Source organism: Drosophila elegans, unplaced genomic scaffold, assembly GCF_018152505.1.
Source record: "Drosophila elegans isolate 14027-0461.03 unplaced genomic scaffold, ASM1815250v1 contig_183, whole genome shotgun sequence".
Classification (NCBI taxonomy): Eukaryota; Metazoa; Arthropoda; class Insecta; order Diptera; family Drosophilidae; genus Drosophila; species Drosophila elegans.
Genome location: NW_024545550.1, coordinates 11893321 through 11911400, shown reverse-complemented (window position 1 = coordinate 11911400; position 18080 = coordinate 11893321). Strand labels below are relative to the sequence as shown.

General features: G+C 42.1%; 8 protein-coding genes across 9 annotated transcripts; 4 read left to right on the top strand and 4 right to left on the bottom strand.

Annotated features, from left to right (window-relative positions):
- Positions 1-1163: 1163 nt before the first annotated feature.
- LOC108141304 (homeobox protein ceh-17) lies at positions 1164-3982 on the bottom strand. 2 transcript variants are annotated; one of them, XM_041707495.1, is made up of 4 exons: positions 3944-3982; positions 2138-2422; positions 1825-2018; positions 1164-1387 (listed from the first exon to the last, which is right to left on the bottom strand). In XM_041707495.1, exons 2-4 carry the CDS (start codon positions 2409-2411, stop codon positions 1202-1204), a joined length of 654 nt encoding a protein of 217 aa, XP_041563429.1. In that variant the 5' UTR covers positions 2412-2422; positions 3944-3982; the 3' UTR covers positions 1164-1201. The 2 variants fall into 2 exon arrangements, with proteins under 2 accessions (XP_041563429.1, XP_017120060.1); XM_017264571.2 differs by lacking the exon at positions 3944-3982 and having other exon boundaries at positions 2138-2527.
- Positions 3983-4131: 149 nt separating this feature from the next.
- On the top strand, positions 4132-5435 carry LOC108144158. The gene is made up of 4 exons (XM_017268802.2): positions 4132-4260; positions 4346-4533; positions 4598-4875; positions 4941-5435. The coding sequence occupies exons 1-4, from the start codon at positions 4212-4214 to the stop codon at positions 5092-5094; spliced, it is 669 nt and encodes a 222-aa protein (XP_017124291.2). The 5' UTR covers positions 4132-4211; the 3' UTR covers positions 5095-5435.
- Positions 5436-6258: 823 nt separating this feature from the next.
- Positions 6259-8052, top strand: LOC108144805. Its single transcript, XM_017269930.2, has 4 exons — positions 6259-6415; positions 7161-7351; positions 7413-7690; positions 7754-8052. The coding sequence occupies exons 1-4, from the start codon at positions 6367-6369 to the stop codon at positions 8019-8021; spliced, it is 786 nt and encodes a 261-aa protein (XP_017125419.1). The 5' UTR covers positions 6259-6366; the 3' UTR covers positions 8022-8052.
- Positions 8053-8342: 290 nt separating this feature from the next.
- LOC108144804 (mRNA-decapping enzyme 1A) lies at positions 8343-9605 on the bottom strand. The gene has a single exon (XM_017269929.2). The coding sequence runs from the start codon at positions 9499-9501 to the stop codon at positions 8368-8370; it is 1134 nt and encodes a 377-aa protein (XP_017125418.1). The 5' UTR covers positions 9502-9605; the 3' UTR covers positions 8343-8367.
- A 587-nt stretch (positions 9606-10192) lies between these two features.
- LOC108144755 (DNA ligase 1) lies at positions 10193-12920 on the top strand. Its single transcript, XM_017269859.1, has 7 exons — positions 10193-10281; positions 10342-10404; positions 10464-10751; positions 10812-11444; positions 11498-12123; positions 12190-12435; positions 12489-12920. Exons 1-7 carry the CDS (start codon positions 10265-10267, stop codon positions 12854-12856), a joined length of 2241 nt encoding a protein of 746 aa, XP_017125348.1. The 5' UTR covers positions 10193-10264; the 3' UTR covers positions 12857-12920.
- Positions 12808-14628, bottom strand: LOC108144756 (regulator of nonsense transcripts 3A). The gene is made up of 3 exons (XM_017269861.2): positions 14448-14628; positions 13244-14392; positions 12808-13181 (listed from the first exon to the last, which is right to left on the bottom strand). The coding sequence occupies exons 1-3, from the start codon at positions 14538-14540 to the stop codon at positions 12918-12920; spliced, it is 1506 nt and encodes a 501-aa protein (XP_017125350.1). The 5' UTR covers positions 14541-14628; the 3' UTR covers positions 12808-12917.
- A 129-nt stretch (positions 14629-14757) lies between these two features.
- Positions 14758-16608, top strand: LOC108144893. The gene is made up of 2 exons (XM_017270054.2): positions 14758-14844; positions 14907-16608. The coding sequence occupies exon 2, from the start codon at positions 14926-14928 to the stop codon at positions 16339-16341; it is 1416 nt and encodes a 471-aa protein (XP_017125543.1). The 5' UTR covers positions 14758-14844; positions 14907-14925; the 3' UTR covers positions 16342-16608.
- LOC108144894 (methyltransferase-like protein 9) lies at positions 16510-17852 on the bottom strand. Its single transcript, XM_017270055.1, has 3 exons — positions 17655-17852; positions 17303-17587; positions 16510-17252 (listed from the first exon to the last, which is right to left on the bottom strand). The coding sequence occupies exons 1-3, from the start codon at positions 17745-17747 to the stop codon at positions 16713-16715; spliced, it is 918 nt and encodes a 305-aa protein (XP_017125544.1). The 5' UTR covers positions 17748-17852; the 3' UTR covers positions 16510-16712.
- Between the last annotated feature and the right edge of the window lie 228 nt (positions 17853-18080).

Below are 18080 nucleotides of genomic sequence, written 5' to 3'. Positions count from 1 at the left end.
AAAAATGCCTTAGAAATAATTGCAGCAGTAATATTGTTTAGTTTTTTTTTCATATTAACAATTAAGTTTCGTTTTCATTTTTTTCAAATGAAGACTACCTGATACTTATTCGTCTCCAAGGATTTTTTTATTGTATGTTTTAAAGATTTCACAAGTTTTATAAATCAAATGTTTCTACATAAATTAATCTTAATTTTAAAAATGATGTACATTGTCTAATACACAAGGAGCACCGAGAACACTTAGATAGATACATGAATTTTTAAAATTATAAATGCTGTGCAACTAATGCTTGTTTCAAAAATAAAGCGACATAACTTTCACGAATAACGGTATCACGAAAGGGGCTTTTTCACTCATATAAGTTTCGTATAGATCATAAGAAAACCTCATAGACCAACTCGCAATACTGGCCTGACCAAAATTTTGCCATTATTGCATGCAAGCTAAGGAGACAAGAGCAAATAGAGTTCTATCAGATATTTTTATAAGTAAAAATCCCAAATAATGATTATTTAAGATTTGCCAAAATTAAAATTCTTAAACCGATTACCTGTGATTTGTCAAAATAAATTTCTCAAATTTCTAAATAAATAGCTGAAATAAAAAGAATTTTTGAAAAAAATCAAATACAAATCTTAAAAAACTTTTATTTGCGAGTTTCTGTTCATTAATATTTTAATCGTTAAGGTTCCTGATAAGAACACATCTTATATAATTTAAGGGACATTTTATCAATACATAAGTTTGGTGAACTAAACTAATAAAAATTTTTTTTCTTACTTGCAGTTACGACTTAGTTCTTTGTAATTAACTAATGTGTAATTTCATAAATCGTCTTTATGTTTAGGAAACCGGTCTACACTATATACCACTTTAATATCAATTTAATCAATTTTGCACGCGGTAATTGGATAGCAATTTTCTCTTGAGGGGTGTGATGTTTTCGGTACTTATAAAGATTAACCTTTCAACCCCCATAAGCCTCTTGTTTTTCTTCCCACAGGCTCAGACCAGCTGAGCCTTCAAGAGGGTGTTGAACCAGATGATAAGACTACGGATTACCAGTAAAAGAGCAACAATGTTACACAGATCTTATTTATTTAACGCAAATTCGCTCCAAAATAGTAAGTAAAATTAATATCAAAATAATTGTTTTCCTCAAAATGTATACTAATATTTACATCGATATTAGCACTGTCTATATTTGATCGTATAAGCATTTCATTTGACGGGCATTTTGCGATCCCTTAAGAGATGGACTTAGATATTTTGAGCCAGCTGCAGGATTCTTACGGCCATCCATTTTAATGGACTTGTCCTTCATTATGTAAATGGCATGTCTCTCCTGTTTGCGAAATTTGGCTCTTCTGTTTTGGAACCATACCTGAAATGCAAAAAAAAATATAAAAATGCACAAGTTTATATAGTGGTTGCCTGAAACAGAGTCAGGATATATTGTGTGCTGTATGACAATAAATTTATGAAATTCCTTTAAACGAATGAAGTTTCTATTGTTATAAGAAGAAAGAATTAATTGCTAAGTGAGAAATTAAATTTCCATAGAAATTTTAAATAATTTAGATTTATGAGCCAATAGAAGGCTCCCTAGTATAAAAAATACATTAATATTATACATTTTAAGGATCTTGCAGAATGATTGAATTAATAAATAAAACATTTGGAATTAACGCATCAGTGGTTGTTATAGAATCTAAGTTGACTCTCACATATGGAAGTGGTTTAAATTTATTTTGAGAAAATAGTTAATTTTCTGATTGAAATAACTTTATAACCTATGCATTTTTTTATCTTTTTTCTTACCTGAACTCTGGCTTCGGTTAAATGTAGTTTTGATGCGATCTCTTCTCTGGTATAAATATCTGGATAATGGGTCTCCAAAAATATCTTTTCCAGTTCGTTTAGTTGGTTAGATGTAAAAGTAGTTCGAATCCTTCTCTGTTTCGATTTATCCGTCAAGCTCAAACTGTCATCTCCATAAGATTTTAGATGGAAGTCTTTTCAAAGGTGAAAATTGGGCATATGGATAATATGGGATTGAAATCAAGAAGTTTTAGCCGAAAAATATTGGTAGATAATGTATTCAAATCAATAGAGAGAAAGTAACTCTACTTACCAGAGTTATAAGATGCAATGTTATGAGTTGCAGGGTAAAATTCCGAAACTGTGGTGATTTTGGAAAATAGTAAGCTCGATTCCTGGTTTAGAGAACTCCTTATTGCAGTCTCATTCGCACATAGCTTATAGCTGGAGTCAATCATTAGATTATAGTGATTCATGTGGTTAGCGACGGACAGTCCCCCATTGGCACTATTGTTGTAAAATTCGGAATTCGCATTGTATAAACAATCCTTGTCGAAGTTCGCCTTGTTGATGAATGAAAATTCCATCGCATCAGTAGCTAATATACATATACAGCACTTAATGAATTTTATAGCCCGTTAATGAGTTGTTCGCCAATAAAACACATAGTTATAGATATTCTCGCGGAAAACACAATTGTTAACTGCCCTTGAATAAATAAGCTACGATTACGATTGTATCAACTACAGGATGCTGGACGAAAAAGGATGCTGCACTTGTCTCGGGAGAAAGGGACGGAAAATTTCATTCGTTTGCGCGTTTGGAGGCGGTGCTAACGAGCTCCACTCGAAACAAGGGTGGAAATCTGACTTTCCGGCGCGTGTCATGCACTGCCGCAAAAATATCCACCCTACCCCCATTTACTTGTTAAAATACCACAAAAAACTATTGTTATTTGCATACATTTTATTGTTCATATACCGGTATATGGGCACCTTTCCTTCTTTCGGTAAAGATTCTAATTTGTACCCCTTACTTTCCCATAAACTTACAACTTTTTAATCACCACTTTAGTCGGTTTTTTTTTGAGTGCAGCAATTTTCACAGGCCTCAAAAAGCAACACTCAGAAGATTAAATTGGGCTTTTTACTAACGACGAACCTGAAATATTCTTTCCTCTAAAAGTAAGTGAAATAATCGCCTAAATTAAATAAGAGAGTACATAAAATTAAAGGAGATGCTCAAGAAAAATAACAATGAAATTAGCTACTCACAAAAAATTGAGAAATATTTAAATATTCCCTATTTACAGTCTTATTAATATCCAAAAAAAGAAAGGGCATCTGCAAATGTACTTCCGCGACGAAAACGGAGAAACAATTTTGTAAAACAAATGGTGTTGTACCTAACACAATGGATAAGAGACACCTTACTATTTTTCCTTGTTCATAATATTAGGCTGATAGAAACATTGTTTATTAGCGCTTGGTGAAAGTAACCCTCTTTTTCGGAAGCAACTATTTGCTTTGCAGATTATTTCGATTAGTTAATTTCTGTAACCCAAGATAAGCTTAATTTGCATTTACTCTATGCTGAAGTTTATTATTGGACACCCTAATTTTGGATGCGACACGAAAAGGCTGTATGTAAATATTGTTTGTCTTGTTAATCATGTTTATTTGAATTTTTTTTTTAATATTTTAAATTTTTCTCGAATAAAGAGGTATGGAAAACAGCAATAATATTGGTTAAAAATTTTGAAAATTTCTGGGGAGAAATAGTGCAGGCCAAAAATTAAACAGAGAATAAAAGTATTTTTTAGCTTTTTTCAAGGTTGAGTAAATTTCATTTTCTTTTCTTAACTAACGAGATGGAACGAGATTTAAAAAAAGTATATATAAAAACGTATAAAGGTTGAAATTTATATTTTTGTCAGAAATAAATAAAATTGTCAATATTTTAAAAAACAAGAATAATGTTGGTTTAAATTAATAAATTCCTATTTCTGCTAGCATTAACGTGTTTTTTTTTTGATGCATCAAATTAAATTTGAAAACAAAAAGGCATTTGGGCTATTGTGTTAAGTTACATTTTTAATAACAATTTACTTGAGTCTTACCTAATTACGTAAAGGTAGCCAGCGCCATTAAATCTCTCACAAATCATGCACAACTGACTTGAGCGATACGAGATTCGGATTGGGATCGTGTTTTAAAGAATCTGTGAGACAAATAGATAATGCCAGTATAATCTTTGCTTAAATCTATGCGCTCTCAATTCAAAAACATTCAGTTGGAATAGCTAGATTAAGCAGATCGGACTGTTAAACTAGACTCGCATTAAATATCAGCCGCGACTAAATATTTTAAAAAATAAATAGGGTCGCTATGGGTTCAAAATTGATTTTTATACTTGCAATTGTGTTGTTACAGGAAGGTATACATTTAAATCTGAAAAAATTATAAATATTTATTAAGTTTATTCATATATACCTAACATGAAATGTTCCTTTTCTGCTTAGATTTGCTATGCTATGCCACAAAAGACGTTAGGCTTGCATACATATATCGAAATAAGGCGAAGATGGTTCCAACGGTTTTGGACTGTGATTATGAGATTGAGGCAGACACATCAATGATTGCTCTAAAGTGGTTTAAAGATGACAGACCTATATATCACTGGGTTCGGGGAAGTTCTCCTGCTGTGAACGTGAGTTGAAATAAGCCAAAATTTCTAATAATTTTAAAATATTTTAAATTTACTCTTATGGCAGCCCTATTTTAGGAACCAGATTAACACTTCATATGTGGCTTCTTCGGATCCGAACAAGCGGTATAGCTCGTTGGCCCTCATTAATCCGACAATCATAACGACTGGTGACTACAAGTGTGTGGTCCTAACCGAAGCAAACGTTAACGTTTTTGAACAGACGGTACAGGTTATCGACCTAAGTAAATACTCGTTGGATCTATACCACAATACAATCCCCAACGGAACCCAGGTGCAGTGTATCCTGACCGGCATGTATCCCAGACCCAGTCTTAAAATCATGTAAAATAATACCTTTCATTTGGGTTTGCATTATATATATATTAATTTTTATAACAAACCCACAGATCCCAAACTGGGGAAGTTATAAAAGAGGAGTCTAATGCCCAGGAAAACGAGGATGGCTATTTCAATGCCACTGCGTCTGTGGACGTAAATGAGTCTAGAGCTAAGTCCTATGGATGCCAGGTTTTCTTCGAGAATGGAATCCAGCTCAATTAATAACATATATATTTGTTTATTCTGTAACGTTTTATCTGCAATTGTCTTTCAAATGTGGGTATCTTTTTACAAGTTGAAGAAAAGGGTTTAGCACCATACGTGTATTGTATTTACACATTCGTATGGAAGAGTGAAGGCTTTTTCTTTTGTTAATCAACGAATTGGAACGACTGTCTAAGTCTTAACAAAAAAAATCCACTACATACGAACACTTATTAACGTTTTACAAAGCAAAAGTAAATCTTAGCCTAGATGAAACTCTATAAATTATACCCTAACTTTTTGCAGCCAGTACATGGTATTTCTTTATTTTTGAAATTAAATCATTATCACATTTTTCATTGGCTGGAATATTTATTTTTAAAGGTCTTGACATTGGAATTTTTTCTTTTTATTAATTTTGGAAACTGATTTAATTTGTGCCTAACGAATAGCGATAAGAATTTGATTGCCTTCTTTTTTCAGAATAATTAATGTTTGACATTTAATATTAAAAAAAATAAAAAAAAAGTTGTTGCTAGTCATTATTGAAATAAAAGGTTCCTAAGACTACAGGAATTTTAATGATCATTATTGCTATGGAGACGGAATATTTTGAATTTTAAACGTTACAACAGCCCCTCCACTTTTTCTGAGACACAGAAAAGGTGGAAAGGTCCTTAAAGAATGGGTGTCGCCACCCGTCAGCAGTGGCATGTCCTGAAACGGTCAAAGAACTGGACTATCCCTAGTTGTATAGTCGTAGGAGTGGGCCGAAACGAACCGCCAACTGGTTTTCAAATAGTCAACGGCAGCTAGGAGCAGCGGAGAGTATCGAAGCGGAAAGGTTTTCCAACCCCCACACATGCAGGGCAATTGCTATTAAACTGAGGCAGCTGCAGAGCGATCTCCCCGAAAAAAAACCCAACCCGAACCCACTAGCTCTGGCCCAAACACATGTCCGCCTCTGATGATTATTCTCCGCGAGAGTCATGCACAAGTGGCACGGGCTATAGCCACGATAGGTACTACAAGCCTTCGGGGTTCGGATCGTGTGCCAGAGAGGAAGTGCCGGCATTATCTCGGCACAGTACGAATATGCTTGGTTACGCTGGGTGGCTTTTGGCTTATGGCTTATGGCTAATAGCTCTCGCTGCTCGTTTCTCCCGTGGCAAAAAGAAAAGCATTCAGTTGCTATAGTTATACCATGCAGAGCGGACGGTTGAGTTAGGATCGCTTCCGAAAGTCTGATCTACCGCGAGGGTATATATGAGGAAGTGTAAATAGACCGTTATGGATCCTCTACTTATTATCATTCTTGCAATTGGATTATTCCAGAGAGGTACATGCGCATAGGTAGATGTGCCGGTGTAACAAATATTCAGCACTCGGACACTGATTTTAAATTAAGAAATGAAATCATTTCAAAAAGCGTATATAAACATATACGAATACAGCAAGTGTACATCGGACAAACCTTGAGAAAAATAATGACAAATCGGATATCTATAAATACGAACGTATAGCTAAAAACAGTTTTGAGTTAACATGTGCATTTAAACGGAATATAAACAACTGGCTACTGTGATATTCGCATGTCCTTTTACTTTTGAGTTACTCGAGACCCAAAGGATCATAAGCTTAAATATTAAAAATTTCAAGTGATTTAAAAAATGTAAAATTTAAATGAGAAAAGCAAAATAATAAAACTAAAATGTACCCAATGAAAAATTCAAAAGTACCAGTCCAGTGAAATTAACTTAAAATGAACATTTGACGCATTTTTCCACGCATTTTGGCACACATGACAAACTACCAAATGAAAAATGTTAAAATTTTGTTGCTTTTTGTTTGTTATTGCCTTCTATTTTTAAACAAAACAGGCATCTGTTCGAGTTTTTGCTTTTCGTAAATATAAGCTTTTTCGCCAAAATGTATATAGATTTGCTGTTTGTATACATACGGTGGTGATAAATGTGTTTTGGATTTGCCTATATAATGTTCCAAACAATGCTGGCTGTTCTGTAATTTTTGCAAACTTGTTTTTAAAAAAAAGTTTTCTAAACGAGAATTTCTTTCATATGCAGATGCACTATGCTATCCCACAAAAGATGAGTCCGAAGACAAGATTGTGGTCCTTCAAAACGAAGAGATGGACCCAACGATTTTGGACTGTGATTATGAAATCGAGGAGAACCCATCGTTTCTTACTTTAAAATGGTACAGAGATGAGAAATCCATATATCAGTGGATCCTGGGAAATCTTCCATATGCGATCGTAAGTTAATTAGATTAGTTACAAATTTGTGTCTGTAATTATAAAGGTCTTCCTATAATAGCCTGAGTTTAAGAACGAGATAGATATTTCGTATGAGAGCTCTATGGAACCCAATAAGCAGTACAGCTCGTTGGCGCTGATTAATCCCACAATTAGAACTACTGGCGACTACAAGTGCGTGGTTCAGACGCCTCTTAAGACCTTCACTAGTCACCAGAGGGTGCAGGTCATCGATGTGAGGAACTACACCTTGGAGCTGAGCCACAATAAGATCCATAACGAAACGCAGCTGAAGTGCACCGTGACGAATGTTTATCCCCGACCATCTATCTCGATTGTGTAAGGAATGATTCTATGCTAAGATCTAAGTGATTGTTACTCAACTATATATCTTACTTGCAGTTCAAACGATCAGGATGTTGTGAAGAGGGAGCCCACCAGTTTGGAGGAGGACGAGGAAGGCTACTACAATGGGACGGCGGTGGTGGCCGTCTTTGACACCGATGATGATCCCGATGCCTACCAGTGCATCGTCTCCTTCGATGGCTACTCCGAGAACCTCACCACAGTCGCCACATCCGCAACGGCGGGTGTTAGCCACGTCGACTTTAATCTGTGGCTGTTCTGTTTTCTGTACTACTTGCTCTCCCAGTTGGGCATCTTAAATTAAATAAAAACGTTGTTATTTATTGTTACTAAAATTATGTTTATTGAATTCTGTTTGCCATTCAACTATCTTTTCTATGCCCTTGCGACTTAGTTAGCCATTTTGTAAATAAACACGAATACGAATACTTCACAAAACCAAAACCAACTAAGTTAGTTTGGGTTCTTGTATCTCTGTTTGCATTTCGCCTACACTTGCTCTGGGAATTGGTGCTGCTAGATTTTAAATCTACAATTGGCTTGTCTACTTGTGGCTATTACATATTGTAATTGAAATGGTATTGAACTTCAACTGCAATGCAAACAAATGAAAAGATGGGCAGAATTTCGGAAATGTTGGTTATTTCTGTTTATTGATTGTATGTGGGACTGGAGTCCAGCAGAAGATTGGAACAGCCGTTCAGATAGGCTTTGTGCAGCTTGTTGGCGAACTCCTTGTCGTTCTGGATCAAGTAGGTGAAGGCCTGGACAAACTGCGTCGAGTTGAGGGGCTGCTGGACCTCCTGGGGCTCCGGGTTGCCATTGTTGGGCGCATCGAACATGGTGGGCGGCATGAGGGCCGGACCGGGCTTGTCGCCGGCCAGCAATCTCCGCAAGCACTTGCCGGCATCGTCGTTGACCATCAGGGCCGACGAGGTCGGAGCACTGGTTGGCGACGATGCGGCCGGGGCATAGTTCTTCCCGATCTTCAGCTCACTCAGCAGCTGGGTGTTCAACTGTTGGCTGCTCAGCTTCTGGAACGGCGACAGCCGGCTCTCGTGGCTGTCCCGGCCAGCTGTCCCCGGCAGCAGATCCTCGCCAGGAGTGCCCGCCCGCTGCTGCTTCTCCAGCTGGTCCACGGACAGCGGCTGGACGCGATGGAAGAGCGACTCCGCCGTGGCCTGCTTGGCCGACTCGAAGAACTTGAGCACATTGCCGGCCGTCACGTTCTCCGCCGTCGACGGCGTCTTCGGCTGCCCGCTCACCTGGGCATTGTAGTCCTTCTGCGCCTTGCTCAGCATATTGAATATGCTGGCTTTGTCCTGCTTGGGCTGCTGCTGCTGCTGGAGCTGCTGGGGCGTGGCGGCCATCCGCTGGGCCTGCCCGTTCGTGCCCGTGCCCTGGTCCTTGGACTTCAGCAGGCCGTTGACCAGGCAGCTGATGCGGTCGCATTCCTCGCTGTTGTAGAACCAGAAGCCCCGGATGCGCGACCGCTCGTTGCGGTAGAGCAGGAACGGCGGCTGCGACTGCAGCTCCAGGCTGCCGGTGATCGGCTCCACGAACGACGTGGTGTTCAGTCGGTTGTTGATGAAGATGCTGTGGAAGGGCTCCGCGTTGCGGTGGTATATGAAGAACGCTCCCTCGACGTCCGTCTTCTCCCACTGCTGCTCCGCGTTGAACGTGTAGAAGGCGACGTGCGAGGACGAGTCCACGATCTCCTTGGCGTACGGATCGATCTTCTTGATGGCCGCGAGGTTCATTCGCGTGATGCTTTCGTCGGCCATAGTGTATCGCTTTATCAATTTGTCGCTTTGCAAATTTCCCAAGCTATGCTATTGCAATTATTTGTGAATTCAACAATCCCTTACGTATATTTGTAGTGTGACCAGAGCACCGCAAGCGTAGAATATACTAGAGGGCATTCTTAGTAGGCCATATAATTGTTTTGCATGTACCATAAATATTTTATTTTTCTTAATTTTATATTAAACATTTTTAAAAAAATTTAGTAATTAGACTATAAATAAAATTTAAATAAAAATATGTTTAATTTAAATTTAAATATGTTTTGGTCTTAAGTTGAAAATTTAAATAAAACGGGTTTGTAATTAAATATAACATTTGTCACATTTGAAACTAACAACTTTCTAAAAAACAATAAATACGTATACAGCCACAAATATTTTCGTTTACTTTTCGTAATTTGATATTAAACACATTTCTTGTGTTCCAAATATATTTAAATATGAAATTTGCCATATATGAAGCAAACAACAATTATCCTGTTTTTTATTAATACATTCTTCAACTAATCTGCAATTTAATGAGTTTAAAAAGTGAAGAATATTCGCAGAATAATTTTTATATTTCTGATCCTGGTTAAATTAATCAAAAGGATTAATTTGAAAGTTTTAACAATTTTCTAGATTCATAACTTTGTCCTTTTATCCCTAATCAATTTTGGTCACACCAAAACCAAACTGGCGGGAACCAATTTCAGAATAGCATTGCAATTTATATTTGTTTAAAAGTAGTGCCACCATCAAAATGCAAAAGTCTATAACGTAAATTTACAACCCTTAAGTTTAATATTATTTATTGCTACTTACAATCCCTTATTTCAGCTCCTTTTTCAAGAAGAAATCCGATGCCGCCGACAGCCCTTCGCCACCAAAAAAAGTTCCCAAGTAAGCTGAGCCAATTTAGTGCCAATTTCATATGTTAATAATGTCTTAATTCCCCTAAGGATCGAGGCCAAAGCGGAACTGCCGGATGAACCCATCATAAAGAGCGAGGATGGCTCCCCGGAAATAAAGCCAAAGGTTGAACGGATGTCCGTGGACTCGGGGGAAAAGTCAAGTCCCTTGAAGGAGGTTAAAAAGGAGCAGGACTCCGAGGGCAAAACGACTGATCGAAAGGTCACAACCATAGGACTAAACTCCACTACCGCCAGCAAGGAGGATATGGAAAACTATGATCCCTCCGCCGAATCCTATAACCCACTCAAAAACGCCTACTGGAAGGATAAGAAAGTGTAAGTAAAGTGGATCTGTCAACCAGGGAATGTGATCTTAGCTAGGGAAACCATTTCCAGCACTCCCTACTTGGCCTTGGCTCGCACATTCCAAGTCATCGAGGAGACCAAGGGCCGCCTCAAGATGATCGACACGCTGAGCAACTTCTTCAGCTCGGTGATGCTGGTCAGTCCGGAGGACCTGGTGCCCAGTGTGTATCTCAGCATCAACCAACTGGCCCCTGCCTACGAGGGATTGGAGCTGGGCGTGGCCGAAACCACCCTGATGAAGGCCATCTGCAAGGCCACGGGTCGCAATTTGGCGCACATTAAATCGCAGACGCACCTGATCGGAGATCTGGGCATTGTGGCCGAGCAATCGCGCGTTTCCCAGCGCATGATGTTCCAGCCAGCGCCCTTGAACGTAAGGGATGTGTTCAGGAAGCTGCGGGAAATAGCCAAGTTATCCGGTCAGTCGAAGATGGATCTGGTGTACAACATGTTCGTGGCCTGCCGATCGTCGGAGGCTCGCTTCTTCATCCGCTCTCTGATTGGCAAGCTGCGCATTGGCATTGCCGAGCAGAGTCTGCTCACCGCCCTGGCCATTGGCCTGGTCAAAAAGAACCACATCGACGACTGCAAAGCCAGCAGGGTGACAGAGGTGTATAAGGATGAAATAGCAGAGACCACTTTGCTGCTCAAGACTGCCTACAGGTGGGTTTTCATCTTATACATTTCGATATTATATATAAACGGAGCTCTTTCAGCCAATGTCCCAACTACGACATCATTATTCCGGCCATCCTGAAGTACGACATTAAGGAGCTGCAGGAACGCTGCCCCATGCATCCCGGCATGCCGCTGCGGCCCATGCTGGCCCAGCCCACCAAGGGCGTTCACGAGGTGTTCGAAAGATTCGGCGGCATGCAAATCACCTGCGAGTGGAAGTACGATGGGGAGCGGGCACAAATTCACCTCAACGAAAAGGGCGAGATCAGCATATTCTCGCGCAACTCGGAGAACAACACGGCCAAATATCCGGACTTGATTGCCAGGAGCAGTGGACTGCTCAAGGGCGAAGTAAAGTCCTATATTATTGACAGCGAAATTGTGGCTTGGGATGTCGAGCGTAAGCAGATTCTGCCCTTCCAAGTGCTCAGCACGCGAAAGCGCAAGAACGTAGACATCGAAGAAATCAAGGTCCAAGTCTGCGTCTACATATTCGATCTACTTTATATCAACGGCACGGCCTTGGTGACTAAAAACTTGTCAGAGCGTCGCAAACTGCTGCTGGAGAATTTCCAGGAAGTCGAGGGAGAGTGGAAATTTGCCACTGCCTTGGACACGAATGACATAGACGAGGTGCAACAGTTTCTAGAGGAGTCCATCAAAGGTTTGCCCTATCTACTACCTTTCTACTTTTATATATTAACTATTAATACATAAATATATATACTAGGGAACTGCGAGGGTCTTATGGTGAAGACACTGGATGAGGAGGCCACCTATGAGATTGCCAAGCGATCCAGAAATTGGCTGAAACTAAAGAAGGATTACATATCCAATGTGGGCGACTCACTGGACTTGGTTGTGATCGGCGGCTACAAGGGAAAGGGCCGGCGAACTGGAACCTATGGTGGATTTTTGCTTGCCTGCTATGACACCGAAAATGAGGAATACCAGAGCATATGCAAAATTGGAACAGGTATTACTGCATATCCGATTCAAAGACATCCAACGCAATCCTCTGTTTTTTAGGCTTCACCGATGAGGACTTGCAGACGCATTCCGAGTTCTTGGGCAAGCATGTGACGCCCAGTGCCAAGTCCTACTACAGATACGATGCCAGCCTGGAGCCGGATCACTGGTTTGAGCCCGTCCAGGTGTGGGAGGTTAAGTGCGCCGATCTGTCCCTGAGCCCCATCCACCGAGCAGCCATAGGGATTGTGGACGGCGAGCGCGGCATCTCGCTGAGATTCCCCCGGTTCATTCGCATCCGCGATGACAAGAACAGCGAGAACGCAACGGACGCCAATCAGGTGGCCCACATGTACCAGTCACAGGACCAGGTCAAGAATAATCAAAAATCGTGTACACAGATGGAAATGGAGGACGAGTTCTATTGACCCATAACTGTCCCATCCAAATGTGCAACGTTTATTTAACAATAAAGTCCTTACGTTATCGCTATTTGACGGCTTTGGTGGAGTTGGCACTGTTGCTGCTCTCCGAGGATTTGGAAACGCGTCGAGCTTCATCCTGATGCTCTTCCTTAACTTCCATGGGCTTCGATTTGTTGCGCCGGTTGGAGCGCTTGTTCTTCTTGCCCGACTTTTCCTCCACCACGGAAGCCTCTCCATCCGAACAGTCTTTACCCGTGCCTTGTGGCAAATCCTCCGATCCTATGCGATTGCGCGCCTTGGGTTGGTAAATGGCAATCGAGGGACGATCCTATAATACATAAATGTTATAAGTAGAGTGGTGAGTGGTAAGTGGAATGATGAGTATCCAACCTTGTTGCGAATGCGTCGCTCCTCTGAGTCTCGGAATCGTGCTGCCTTGATGGCCTCCTCGGTGGTTGTTTCCTGTGCTTTTGCGCCAGTTCCTTTATCCTTGGTGCCTCCGCCGGCAGCTTGGATAAATTTCTTGACAGCTTCTGGTACCTCGCTGTTTTGAGTCGTCGTTTTTTCCTGGCAATCTTCTGCAAGCGCTGCCCTTGAAGTAGTTGGCAATTGCGAACTATCCTTTGTCTCAGGTGGTTTGTTTTCCTTCTTGAGAATGACGATGTCCTTGTCTGCCTTAGACTTTGTGTTTTTTTGGTTCTGCTTGCCGACGAAAGGTTTGTCTTGTTCGGTTTTGCCCTGACTCTGGCCCTCTGGCTTCTTCTTATCCCGCTGGGCCAGTTTGCGCTTCTCGTGCTCCTCCCGTCGCCGCTGATCCCGCTCCGTGCGCCGCTTGGAGCGCGAGGTCTTGGCCGCGTCGTTGCCTTGAGCGGCGGATGCCGGGAGATCCTTGCCATCCTTCTTGGCATTGGCATTGTTGCCGGCGGGCTTCTTGGTGTCTCCGCCAGCACCAGCCGACTCCTTGGATTTGGTTGCGTCCGATTGCTCCGCCAGGCGCACCTGCTTCTGCTCCTCGCGCTGCTTGCGCTTCTCCTCGTTCCGCTTGCGGGCCTCCTCGCGGCGCTTCTCCTTCTTGTTGGCCAGGTACTGCAGCAGGGGCGTGGACTTGACCTTCTCGTCCGCCCGGCGGTCGAAGCAAAAGTCGATCTTTACCTCGCCCATGCGACTGGCCTCCTCCCGCTCGTCGGCCAGCCGCTGGATGAACTCCTGGTAGTGGGGCTCGCTCTCGATGGTGTTCACCTTGCTGTCGTCGTTTCGGGCCTTGTTCTTCAGGAAGCACTGGAAAGGGGCGTACTCCACAATGGCCACGTACTCGACGCCCTTGGTGTCCACGAAGACATAGCCGTCGAATCGGTCCCGGAACTGCAGCACGTCGGCGATGTCCTTCAGCGACATGTCGATGTAGGCGCGGCAGGTGGCCTCCTGGCCCAGGGACCAGTCCGCCGGGCAGTAGTAGTAGGTGTCGCTCTCCGGCAAAGGACCCACCTGGTCCAGGAAGTCCGCTTCCGTCATGGTGGGCGGCAAATGCCGCATCACAATCTGCGTTTTTGTGTTTATAATTAGGGCATTACGGAATAGTGTATACTGGGATTACCTTGACGACCTGATTGGCCTTGTCCTTTTTGTCCTTGCGCCGGTTTCCCCTAGACTTATCTTTAGGCTTCTCTTCCGCCATTGTCTCTGACATTTTGGATTTTTTTATTAAATCCAAATCAAAACAAACCCAAAATGCGAGCAACGCAAATGCAAACTTGATGTGGAACCGATAGAGATGACACTTTCGGTTCGGAACTGGAAGGGCTTTAAGATTGTCTTTTGAATCTTTTGGAATCTGTGAACTGGTTCATTAGCTCCACTAGATCAATTCAGTGGAACTTCATTTTTCAACCAGTTCAAAACTTACCTGCTCAACTTTCAAAAGTGTTCGGCTGTAGAGGCATTTTAAATGCCCAAATACTATAAAATTAAAAGCCCGCTGATTTAAGGATTTGGTAAAGTTTCTCACAAGTATTATTATAGAGCTCAACACATGTGTTCCATACATACTTTGCAGAAAAATACTCTACTGAAATATGATGACGTTAAATCCGCCATCGTCCCTTAGGTGTTTTGTTTGTGTTAATAATGTAGCACTGACTTGGAAAGACTTAACACAAGCTAAAGAATCAAAGCCGCTGGAAAAAACTCTCGTGAAACATCTGCAGAAAGCACATGTGAAGCCAAAAGTAATTTGCAGAGGATGCAAAATGCAGCGATACTGCAGCGTGGCCCATCTCGTTGCGGATCGTCCAGAACACAAGCCCCTTTGCCAGGTGCTGAGGAGCCTTCAGAAGTTCAGACAGATCGACCATCCGTTGCTGCTTCACGGAAGGATCTCCGATCGAGCGATGCTGCAGTTCGTCATGTCCCAGCTCAAGCTGATTCTGTGGATCAAGTTGGCCAGACCACTCACTCCGCGGGAAAGCCAACTCATAGGGAACCCAGTCGTCTGTGACGTGTGCTTCAGTACCGAAGCACTGGAAGCCTGCAAGGTATGTGCCGGAGTGGCCTACTGCCCGGAGCACCTACATGCAGTCAAGGATTATCACTCGCCAAAGGATTGCCGAACACTGGCCCTCATCTCCACTCCCTTGCGCCAATTGGACTGTCTCAAGAACATCACTAACTTCTACGAAAGCAGCTCCCTAGCAAAGACTCATATTGTGGATGCTTTCTTTAAAGCCACTTCCTTGAGTATTAGCGACAATCCATTTACCAATTTGGAGGAATACCAGCTATTCGCCACCTGTTCATCCTTCAGCGGCATCGCCAGCCTTTGCCTGGCCCTGACGCACATTTCCTGGGTCTCCAATCCGGACAAAGCTGTCATCGTTTACGTGGTGGGCGCCACCAAGGAGCACTTGCGATACTTCGACCTCATGCACCTGAAATTCCTGTTCCTGCAGTACCCAAACATTCGTCACCTGGAGTTGGTGTTCATTGGGAAATCACTAAAACAGAACGAAGTCACAAAAGGAGGCTTCAGTGTTAAGAATCATAGTCGAACCGTGATAAAACGCTTTTATCCTTTAACATTTGCACAGTATTCAAGCTGTTACAATGTGGATCCCACTTTGATTTTCATGCTGCAACCCGATTTCATCGGCACTGGAAAAATAACCCAGGACTTGGTCAGGGTATTAAAAGTACAAAACGAAGGTTATGAGGTTTCCGACTGGCAGCATTGTCTCTCAAGTATGGTTCGATCTTTTGGTGTTCCCATTTGTTATACGTCGATCTCAAAGGTCCAGGCAATGTCCGATTACACGGCCATCAATATGGTGGCCAAGCAAAATTACATTGCCGTCAATCGGGCCTACAACATAACCGACAATCCCTATCGTGAACTATTACCATTTCACAACCCTTCGCCAGAAGACTGCGAAAGGATTGTTTATGCAAATAACTACCTGGAGGTTGTTTTCACAAGTTCCAAAAACCATTATTAACAGACCACCGAAAAGACTATTTAAACTAGTTAAGATAAGTTCACAGTATCTGACAAGCTGACAAACTATATGGACTATCAATTGAAAGACAAGTTCTCGTCATATAATTTTAACTACCTCGTTACTTTTACAAGTATCCAACACAAGTTTACGCTCTTACGAACAGCATTTCGTTTTGAACGCGGCTTAGAATTCTCGCACTTTAATTTAAACATGTTTATCCATTTACATTTTTGGTAATTGTTTAAGAATAAATTGTTTACCTAATTTATAGCCTACATTTGTAATAAGTATAAATGCTCAGTTTATCAATGCAGCCACTTAACTCTAGGAGCGAAACGGTTACAATTGTTCAGAGTGGAAGCGTTGATCTAGAATGTTTTCTTCGAAATGACAACAATAAGATCGATTAACCAATAGAACGACTGGTGAAGATCTCCCTCGCACAAGTACGGCGCTTTGGTCCAAGACTCCACGCGGAATCCGCAACTCTCGAGCAGCTCCATGAAGCGTGCGGCCTCCTCCTCGAACGACGCCTGCCGCCCGTTGTTCTCCAGGAGCGGACGCAGTGGCAAGTGCGAGGTGTTTGTCTCCACATAATGCATATAGGGAAGTACTAAGGCCACCACAGCTCGACCATGGGGTGCGAGTGCCAGGTTAATGTCCTCCAGCAGCTTGAAGGAGTCGAAGCACCGGTCCAGTACGTTGAGGCACAAAATCAACTCCAAGTTCTGCAGGCCGCCTATCTCGGTGATAACGTTGAAGTTCAGCTTCTTAAGGCGGTCGCGCATAGTCCAACTGGCTTCCGTGGCGAAAACCCGCAGCCCGGCACTGCCACTCAGCTCGGAGACGGTGTTGGCCACTCGCAGCGAGATCTCGCCATCGCCGGCACCGATGTCCAGTAACGTTACCTGTAACAAGATGATAAGTAATGGCAAATTGTTGGGGATGTTCCTCGTACCGGTTCATCTCCAGAGGCAGGTTGAAAGCCGCCCGCGACCAGTAACTTGCGGAACTGATCCTCGGACAGGATGAACATGGATCCGCGCTTCAAAAATCCATTGATGTCCGTCTGGGTCATGAAGAACTGGAGGATGGACCTGGCCAGCGCGTGCCACAAGTGGGTCCAGATGTTCGCCGACAAGGCTTTGGTGCGCTCCAGCCAGCTCACCGTGGTGGCATCCGGCTCCAGGGGCACGAACTTGGCCTGGAATCTCGGCGGCAGTTCGTGGTTCAAGCAATACCACTGAAACCATACAAACCATACACCATATGCACATTAATCTATAAGAGATCACGAGATGGACTCTCACCTTTCGGGTGTCTATGTCTTCTAGGGAATTGTCGTTGTGAAACTTGGCGTGGATGACTCTGGCCAAGGTGCCTCGGGGACGATAAACAGCCATCTTTTTTTGTAATAAAATTATAATTATTCTTCTATTTACATCTCTTAAGTCCTAAACAAATTCAGCATCTCGTTTTCAATCGCAATTGGCTAATAGGGATGGGTGAGCAAGAGGTCCATCGATAACAATGGCGTGCAAGAGGTCTATCGATAACAAGGCGTGACAACCAGTTATGGCGGCAAAAATATATAAATATATCACTTATTAATAATATTTATTTAATTTTGTTTACTAGATTTAAATAATACAAAGTTTATACATTTGTTAATTATATTATTATATTGACATATATATTATACAAAATTAACAGTTTTTTCACTTCCAAAGCTATTA